General features: G+C 37.6%; 1 protein-coding gene across 2 annotated transcripts in view; it reads left to right on the forward strand.

Annotated features, from left to right (window-relative positions):
- vps13a (vacuolar protein sorting 13 homolog A) overlaps positions 1–10,077 on the forward strand; it is a 46,743-nt gene extending 36,666 nt beyond the window's left edge. For both annotated transcript variants that reach the window (XM_026925769.3, XM_026925772.3), the window contains 12 exons: positions 71–216; positions 1,209–1,290; positions 1,373–1,486; positions 1,584–1,659; positions 1,790–1,953; positions 2,545–2,590; positions 2,691–2,814; positions 3,930–4,044; positions 5,938–6,023; positions 6,120–6,243; positions 6,714–6,788; positions 7,915–10,077. In XM_026925769.3, the coding sequence (XP_026781570.3) occupies positions 71–216; positions 1,209–1,290; positions 1,373–1,486; positions 1,584–1,659; positions 1,790–1,953; positions 2,545–2,590; positions 2,691–2,814; positions 3,930–4,044; positions 5,938–6,023; positions 6,120–6,243; positions 6,714–6,788; positions 7,915–7,962 (1,200 nt within the window). In that variant the 3' untranslated portion in view covers positions 7,963–10,077. The remainder of the gene's footprint in view (positions 1–70; positions 217–1,208; positions 1,291–1,372; positions 1,487–1,583; positions 1,660–1,789; positions 1,954–2,544; positions 2,591–2,690; positions 2,815–3,929; positions 4,045–5,937; positions 6,024–6,119; positions 6,244–6,713; positions 6,789–7,914) is intronic.
- The last annotated feature ends 122 nt before the right edge of the window (positions 10,078–10,199 follow it).

The following is a 10,199-nucleotide window of genomic DNA, read 5'->3' on the forward strand; positions in this document are numbered from 1 at the left end:
ATTCTGTCAGTCTCAATTGGCTTACACAGTTATGACCAAGTAATGATGATGGTGTGTTTGCTTTCCTCAGCTCCATCTGAGCTTCTCTCTGAGCTCTGGCGGTGAGGATGGGAACAAGGAGAAGAGAGAGACTGAGGTGATTCCTGTGCAATCCCTTAACCTGCTGCTGAAGAGTATCGGAGCAACACTGACCGATGTCCAGGACGTCGTCTTCAAGTAATCACCTTCACTCTACCTCCTTCTTCACTATAGCAAATACTCTGAATTATACTGTATCATAAAGTCACCCTAACTTTTATCATTTCTATGATTACATCATTGTGTGTAATCAAAGTGGAAAAAATGTCCCTGTTTTGATTTTACTGCTTTCTTTTGGCTGCATTCAGGGATCTGAAAATCTCATTGGAAAATTTGAGTTAGTATTAAACACATGACATGCAAGCGTTATTGCATCATAAAACACAAAAACCATTCAAGCTGCAGTCTACCTTCAGATATTTACTTAGTATATGCTTAGTACAGCTTTATGAGATCAGTCAGGTGACTGTGTGGGTTTTGGAAATAATCATGTTATGTTTTGTATTAAACAGAGTTTATTATATTCCACATTATCAGTATATCATAATCCAGCGCATAAAAACCCCAGAGTTTGCCAACATGTAATATAGACCAGGTGTTGTTGAATATCATGCGTTACCTGAATTCATTTGTATGCCAGATGCAAGAGATATAAAGAACAGTGTGTGTGTGTGTGTGTGTGTGTGTGTGTGTGTGTGTGTGTGTGTGTGTGTGTGTGTGTTACAATACCACACTCTGGTACAGCTGTGGTGGCTGTGGTTCGAACTTCCCTATTGTCTTTCACACTTGCCTCATCCCTTAACACTTCCTAAGACAGTGTGGGTAGTTTTGGATTTCACACTAGGTTTGGATTTTGTGTAGTGTTGCCGATGCTGCCCTCAAGTGGATGTTAAGAAAACAGACTTTCATATTGAATAATATTGAATATTGCAATACATTGTATACCTGATTACCTACATGCCTAGTTGACTTTTAAACCCTTGAAGTCACCGCTGCTTATTCAGTTATTCATCTTAGACATATTATTTAGTAACTACAGTGAAAGTAAGAGAAAATGTATGTAATCTGGACCTGCTGTTAGATCTCAGGACTTTAAGGGTAAGAGTGTGTGTGTGTGTGTGTTATTCCAGGCTGGCGTTCTTTGAGCTGACTTTCCAGTTCCGAACCACGCAGCAGCTCCAGTGGGAGGTCATCCGCCATTACTCCAAACAGGTCACCTTTAACCTCCTACCTCCCACATTGCCAACACATGTTATCATGTGCACTTATAAGCTGGTTTGTTTGTGTTCTCCAGGCTATCAAGCAAATGTATGTATTGGTACTGGGATTAGATGTCCTTGGCAACCCGTTTGGTCTGATCCGAGGTTTGTCAGAGGGAGTTGAGGCCTTCTTTTATGAGCCATATCAGGTGAGGCTTTACTCTTATTAGGGAAATAGTCATATTCCAATGGTGGAGATTACTTAAAAATCATTTATAAATATGTCTCTGTGTTGGTGTTCCTCAGGGAGCAATTCAGGGTCCGGAGGAGTTCATGGAGGGTGTGGCTTTGGGTATGAAGGCTCTGGTTGGAGGTGCAGTAGGTAAGAGGTTGTATTTTTTATTTTTTAAAAAAAAAAAACTTATATTTACACACTGGCTTTGCATGGACAAAATGTCTCCTCAGGAGTCAATTATTCCTCTGACTTGTTTTCTTCATGCTCTGTGTCTCAGGGGGTTTAGCTGGAGCAGCATCTCGCATCACGGGTGCGATGGCTAAAGGCGTGGCTGCCATGACAATGGATGAGGAGTATCAGCAGAAAAGAAGGGAGGCTATGAACAAGCAGCCAAGCGGCTTGAAAGAGGGTCTCACCAGAGGAGGGAAAGGACTTGTCTCTGTGCGTAACACCTAAAAATAAAATAAGTAAAACACAACAGAGCATGTGGATATAGGAAAATAATCAACAACTTCAACACAAGAGAGGTGTAATGCGGCTTGATGTGAAGCAGAGTTATATCTGCCACCTCGAAGTTGATTCTTTTCCTATAAAAGCACGTCCCGAAGTGTTTTATTCCTCTTATACCACAGCAATTTGCTGACGATTATGTTTTTAAAGTTTTACTGAACCACATATACTTTTTATCTGTTTATGGTTACATTTAATGTTGTGAAATATCTGCAAAAGAGGTTAGCTGCTGTTACCATTTACATTATAACAGCCATAAACAGTTGTTCCCTCATCAGCCTCATTTTCTTTTTTTTCCAAACATTTTTAGTGGAACATATCCAGTGAATCTGTATTGCTTTCTCACTGATGTCCGTTTTTATGTCTTTGGCTTTCTGTTCATTTTTATAATCATAGTATCAATGTTGATATGCTACCAGTCTTCAATCTTTAATCATAATGACTTTTTTTTTTTTTTTAAATTCAAAAGTGCTTTTATTTGCTCTGTGGCTGAGTAATGCTCTGGTCCCTGTTTCCATTTAGGGCTTTGTGAGTGGTATTACAGGCATCGTTACTAAACCTATCAAAGGTAAGATAGTGTGTAAGACAAAGTGTTTTTATATTTCCGTCAAGTGAATTTCGACATAGCTAAAATGTGTGTGTGTGTGTGTGTGTGATTGTGTGTGCAGGTGCTCAGAAGGAGGGAGCAGCAGGTTTCTTTAAGGGTGTTGGCAAAGGTCTTGTAGGAGCCGTGACTCGACCAACAGGGGGCATTATTGACATGGCGAGCAGCACCTTCCAGGGCATCAAGAGGTGTGTGTTTGTGTTCTGCTGGGCATACTGATTTATTGTGGACATTATTAGACTATCACAATTGCATTTTCATAGCCTTCAGTAGGTTTTTTTTTACTGCTTTATGAATTTTTTTTTCCTACTGATGTTCTCCCTGATTTTGTCATGGCCAATTCCCACCCGTCAGGCAGCTCTCCCCATCAGGGAGGGCAAAGGCTGTCACATGCTTCCTCCGAGGCACGTGAAGCCAGCCGACCGCATCTTTTTGAACTGCTGCGGGGCGGCATAACACACTTAGAGAAAAGCACTATCCACCCACTTTCACTTGCATGAGCTCACAGACACCCATGATTGTCTAGTGTCGCTGTGATAGATAGAGAAGAGAGAGTATGCCACCCCTCCCCTCCTGAGAGCAGGCCATTTTCACTCTCTTGGACACCCGGACACCATCGGAGTTCAAGACGTTTCCATAATGTTTTGGCAGATTGACCACTGATTAGGAGTAAGGCAGGGGAATGTTATTTTTGGTTAAATTGTTTCTGTAATTATGCAGAAGCAGTTACTGGGGCACAAACATAAAGGAAACAGCGTCCTGTTAAAGTGGCCCTGAAATCAGAATTGGTGTTTCAGAGTTTTTGTACCTCAATTTTCATAAAGCAGTGAAAATTAGTGTTATGGACACCAATATGAAAGTTTATGTGGAAAAAAAGATATTGGAGATGTTATTGTTTTAATTTTATAGTTCATCGATGAGTTAACCTGTACTAGTCATATGTTCACCCAGATAGATGCTCTTTAGTACATGTACAGGTCCCACCCTATCGGATGGTTCTACTGTAGCAGCTTGTTAACAGAAATTCTCTACAGTTGAAAAATGGCTTTCTTAAACTCTTCGCCTATATTCGCCTAGCTTTTCTATATTTTACTCGTTTGCTAAGCACCTCTCAAGTGTTTAAGCCCTTTTTGTAATTCTCATAGGACTGAAATTTCTAAAGCATTATATTTTATATTGTCGTTTTATTTAATCCTAAAGCAATTTCCAGTCAATTTATTCCCAATATTTAATCTCTAATATTTAAATAATTATAATTCATGTAATTATGTGTGCACTGTGGTAATGTGTTCTGTGTATTCAGAGCGGCAGAAACATCTCAGGACGTGGAGAGTTTGCGACCTCCGCGATTCATTCATGAGGACGGCGTCATCAGACCGTATAAAGAGAGAGAGGGCATCGGCAGCCAGATGTTACAGGTGACGCGTTCACTTCCAACCACATGTAAAATGGTCCAGCCCACACACAGGGTGTGTTTAAGATCAAAACTGTCAGACAAAACCACATTGTTTAAATATTTATTTAAGTGTTAATATTTTATTATTTTAACATTAATATTTTTTAAACAGTTCAGTGTATACTATATGTATATTGTATATATTGGTTTGACATTGATCTTGAAAACACCCTTTACTGCTTTGCTGGAATATTGTCTTTGCTGAGTTTTAGCTTTGTATTAATTTTTTTTTTTTTTAAGTCTCCTAGATGAGGGAAGGATGAATACGGGCTGGAATTATCAGGATATTAGGATTATCATTAGATATGAGTGTTTAAAATGATTGGATTTTAGGGATTTTTTTTTTCATTATAAATCATTTCTAAATAGTTTTTCATAGTTGAGTATTTCTTAATTTTGAACTAAGTTCTCCAAAATAAAGATCTGAAATTGACCAGTAATTATATAGTTATTAGTTCAGGTTTTGTCTTGCTGATTTCGGTTTACTAAATGACTTAATTTTGTTAGTACTTGAGCATTAGTACCGCTAGCGATGCTTCTGGGTATTTGATGTCTAGTGAACCAATCATTAGTTCTCCTGTAGTTTAATCTGATTTATTATAACGTTAGTGATGTGCGTAGAATTAGTATTTTTACGTAAGAAGCTGACCTGACTGTAGCTTTGCTCTCTCTTGTCATGTTCGCAGAAAAGAGTGGCCCTCTCTGCATGGAATAGCACTGACAGTGATGAGGATGAGAATCAGGACAGCTAGTAAAGTTGTGTTATTAGGCCTGTTAGACAGTCATGCAGGCCGTACAAGTGCCATTAATAAAGTGACAGAGTGATATATTCTTTATAGTGAACTAGATACATTATGAATAGTCTATATATGATGTATATTTTTGGAAGTTTGATCTTTTTTTATTTTTAGTTTTATTGCATTTAAGATTAAGATTTTATTCTGTTGTTTTTATAGATATTTCATCCATCCATTCCTCCTTCCCTTCCTCCCTTTTCTGAAATAAAATCACTTCAAAATTCATGTCTCGTCATTTTCCCATCTTGATATCAACATTCCTCATTGTAAAATTGGTGCTGCTAAAATTTTTTCCCTCGGTGTGGGATATTTCTCCTGTACACCGAAGGCAGTCAATCAGCGAAGACAAGTTTGGTGTCTTTAATTTTGCACTGGAGCTATATGACAAATGTTCCTAACAAATTTATAACCTCCAGTTTAGCATCAGACAAACTGCATGTCCACGTTATCGCACACTCCTCTCAGTTTTAGCAGCTATATTATTATCCAAATCTCTTGTAACCTACAGTTTTGCTTTCTAACCTCCTACATGAATCTGATTCTTATGCTGAGTGAAACCAAAATGTACTCATGAAGAAAGTGATTCTAGCTTAAAATGGCTGCTACAACTGGTTTCATCTATTTGAGACTATTTTATCAACCTTTATAGATAAGTGGTGAGAAGTGTGTTTGAGATGCTGAAAATCTCAACACAGGCTTGAGACGAGTGTGTGAACTGATTCTGGTTTAAAAGGCAGTATTTTGTTTTTGACTGTCAGAACTTCTTTTTGCTGGTTTGTTTTTACCGTCTTGCATTTTAAATGTTGATAATGAATGCAGATTCATTATGTTACCCCTTTCCGTTTGTAAGAGCTTTGGGCTGCATTGTTTGTGTGACATCGCCTCTGGTCTCCACATCGCCATCACCCCACCCTAATCAGTGATCATATCAACACCATGCTTAGCCTATGTATTTTGATCGAATATGTGTTTTGTATTTTGTGTGGATTGCTGGACGTGTGGTAATTTGCTTGTGTAACCAGTTGTAATGTGTAACCAGTTTCCTCCTTACTTTATAGAAAATTGAAAATGGACGGTTTGCGAAGTACAGATACTTTGCTCATGCCAAGGTGAACGAGTCAGATTTCCTGATGATCACCAAAAGGTTTGCATAAGTCCATAAATCAAAGCACATAATGCTGTCATATAAAAAAAAAAAGTATAATTCCAGCTGTAAGTCATCCACCTCCTCTATCTGCAGGGGCATATTTTTTGTTACTAAGGGCACTTTTGGGCAGTTGACGTGCGAGTGGCAGTATCTCTTTGATGAGTTCACCAAAGATCCCATGATTGTAGAAGAGAGACGACTGCGCATTGAGGCAAAGGTACAGCAGGCCTTCACCTCCTTACACCGTGGCTGTGTGGTGTAATTACTGAAATAATAATGATTATTTATGATAATGATTCAGCCAGTGCAGGAGGAAATTAGCTTTATTGTACCTCAACAATGTTACATTACAAGTCCGTATTCGTTTAATTCATTTACTTTATAACTGGGTATAATTACAATGAATGAATGAACTTCAGTCAGGCTGCATTTGCTAAGCAAAAATAAAAACCAAAAATAATACGACAAAACACAGTCCGAGTCCTCTTTAGCATAAAAGGATGAATAGTGACACTTACAACCCTGTCTTTAAGGAATAAATTATCTATACATGAGCACTATCAGGCTTCATCACAGTTTATGAGAATGCCTTTTTTTTTAATGTAATTATCTGATTAAAGTTTCTAAAGTTGAAACTTGTTGAAAAACCTTAAAAAGTGTTCATTTTTTATCACATCTCCCTCACAGGAAAGAGTGAAGTCTGTGTTTCATGCCAAAGAGTTTGGGAAGATTATCAACTTCAAGACTCCAGAAATAGCCAAGGTATGATAACAGTTCTGCTCATAAACAGCTGCGCATTCACACGCATCCAGCTGTGAGTTCATCAGCTACTTTAGTGAAGAGAAATAAGAGGCAAAACAGAAACGCTGAACATACACTGAATACAAAAAACACAAGCATAGAAGGCACTGCACAACATTTCCACTTCAGCTATGTGTATCAGTTATGGCAATCTGCATAAAAGTGTCTACCAAAAAATGGCAGTTTTTTATGTTTCCAACTGCATGTTTTTCTCAGATGTAGTGTTGAATTAAAACGATGATATGATTCACAGTCAGCTCATTTCTATACACATGTAGAAGAACAAAAGACAGATTAACTGTATATATGCGTGAATAAACCATTGATTGGGCTAAAATCTAAACACTAAAAGTGTCTGTCAGGTTAAAAAAAATTGTATTAATCCCATAAAATACATCAGTGTATGCTGTTGACATGACACTTTTTAGTTAATCGGATTATCCATGTTCATATTCTCTCGCAAGCTAGACTTCTTGCTGCCACTCGAGAGTCTGGTACTAAACATGGCTAAGAACCGCCTACTTTCCTAGCAGGCGGCATTTCACTGACCGCAAATCTTTTCCTGAGCTCATCAACCAACACGCAAGTGTATCTTGTTTACCAGTGGGTAGGAGGCATGACGTACTCTGTGCCACTAGCCAATCATGGCCGTCTGTGAGCTCATGTATGTGGAAGGGAGCAGATCACACTTTCCTACGAGTGTGTTACGCTGCATGAGCAACAGGTTCGCAAAGATGCAGTTGGCTCTTCACTCTGCCCGCTTGGTAACTCTCATATGATAGGGGGAGCTGGGTTGTGGGTGGGAATTGGCAAGACCAAATTATGGAGAAAATTGTTGAGGAACAGTAACTGAATGCGACAACAGTTACCTTTTAATGCTTAACCGTTATTGATTCTTTCTTGGCTATAAATAAGAGCCATTAATGTTTTATTTCGCACTGGCATATTATGTGTACCATTTAGAGTCTCTGAACAACAGCTAGGTTCAATCCTCAATCAGTGTGATGTGAAGCTAGACATTTTGAATGAACTGTGACTCTTCAACTTTTTGTGATACTCAATCTAAAATTTTTTTTTTTCCCCACAGTGGGTTCTGACCAAGCTTCAGGATGCCAGGGAGAGCCTTCAGAAATAAGCCGTGTGTCTGGTAGCCTTATGAAAAGCTGACACACTCACACACACATACAGAAAGACTCCCCTATCCTTAGTGTGTGCCTTCACTTATATGCAAAACTACAAAACACCACACTTTATATAGGCTGTGCATCGTTCACACAGAAAAGACTGAAGATCTCCCATCCGTTACAGTGACTGTTAAAAGAAAACGTGTGTGTGTGTGTGTGTCTGTGCGTGTGTGTGTTCTTGTTTACAGCTCCATTTTACTCACTATCTTGTGTGGCTCACTCACGTGCATCACTTGTGTAGAGACATAACAGAAGTACGTAATGTATGGAAGCAGATCTTATAATTAATTTTGCAAAGCCAATCTGTCTGGAAAGCATGCGTTTGTGTCACTGGCATTGCAGGAACAATATTTTTTTTTACGTTTTACCCATCGAAAACATAATGTACAATAGAAAAACATTTTATCAGCTCAGTAATCACTGGACTCGGTGTTGCATTCCATCGCTGCCATGATTAAATACTAATCATTCATCTTATGGTTTGTGCATTTTGTCAGAAAATGCTGCTTGTTGCTCCGTTAAGGCACATCATATAGGTTTTATTTGTTGAATGGATAAATAACGACCAATATATTTATGTATTTTATAAATTGTTAAGTAAAAAGCTGAACATATCAGCATGTCATCCTCTACAAACAAGTTTATTTTTGTACTTGTGGCTTTTGCATGAAGCCTTTCCTTTGGCCATGAGTGTGTATAATTAACTGTTTACAGCTTCTCAACAGTATTGTACTGTAAATATTCAGTGGCTTTGGTACATACTGTTGATTTCGTTCTCAGCCTTTCTATGCAGCTCGTGCTGATGTACTACTGTTCCACCTCTGTACCTTTAACACTGAACCCAACTCTGAAATACAGTATGCAATAAGAACTCTATTAGCCTTTCAGTGGCACTAATGTACAATTCGTTTGTTAAGTATTTATCGATTATTACAACAGTGTCCTGTTGTTTTTTTTTAATTGGGTATACATAATAAATAAATGTATTTTGATCAATTATGCTGATTAGTAAATTCAGCCATGGACACCATTTTTTACGGTTTAAAGGAGCAGGAGTCTGTTCAAGAAAAGTGGCATAAAAAAAATCTAATTTATTGGTCAGTTATACAAACTGACCAACAATTTTGATTGTTTTTTTTTTTTTAAGTGGTTAACGCTACTGAAAAATAGACATATATAGCAGTTTTCTAAGTCAAAAAAAAAAAAAAAAACATTTTTTTAAAAGCTTATTTCCTTCTACAAAAAACTTTTACAGCTTCAGAAAAATACTATATGACTATTAAATTAAGGTCACAAATCATACCACATGCTCACAATTTATTTTATTTGTACTGTCAGTTTGCTATTTCGAGTTCTTAAATGAATAAAATTGTGCCCATGTCTTGGTTAATTTGTACTGTCATTTAAGCAGAAGTTGATAACCTTAAGCTGGCCTCACACTGTGCTGCTACGACACTTATTTAAAAGCCACCAGTAGGAGCATGGCATAGGATGTCACAAAACTCTCAGAACAGCTACAAATACGGTAGTAGCACTGGCTACTAAACAATACGTAAACAGAATGTGCTTATGGGCTGAAAAAATATTCTTACTACCTCAAGCCTGCTTTGAAGAATATTTCTGTTTATGTGATCCCATTTTCTGGACAAGCCCAGATCATGCTGAACTGATGACGTAAGAGGAGCATAGTAACTTTCTTTAGTCATAGGTCTATCGTTAGAGGATCTTCATCATATAGTCTGACATGGGGAACTTGTTGTCACAGTGTGTTACAGAATTCAGCCAAGATTTGATTGGCATTGTCTCATACAGTATAACAATTTAAAATCTTAAAAGACTGTAATCACCCAGTCTAAAACCTGTTTTAGTCCAAGTTTATATGTTGTATCATGGATTATTTTCTGTATACAAGAGCAAAAATGACCAAAATGTGGGTACAATTGTATTTGTTCAAAAATTCCAAATAGAAAGCTTAAAAAAAAAATACATATGATGCAAGTATTACGATTTCATAACCCTGATTTTGTATCTCATCCCAACATGAAAATAAATTGTGCACAATTTCACTACATTTTGCAAATATTTGTCCTTTTCAGCCTTTCACGTCCTTCTCATTGGCCAATTGTTGACTTGCTGCTCACAAGTTTTCTTTATTATCTTTAAAACACTTTAAAACAATCCAAACAGC

Source organism: Pangasianodon hypophthalmus, chromosome 8, assembly GCF_027358585.1.
Source record: "Pangasianodon hypophthalmus isolate fPanHyp1 chromosome 8, fPanHyp1.pri, whole genome shotgun sequence".
Taxonomy (NCBI): domain Eukaryota; kingdom Metazoa; phylum Chordata; class Actinopteri; order Siluriformes; family Pangasiidae; genus Pangasianodon; species Pangasianodon hypophthalmus.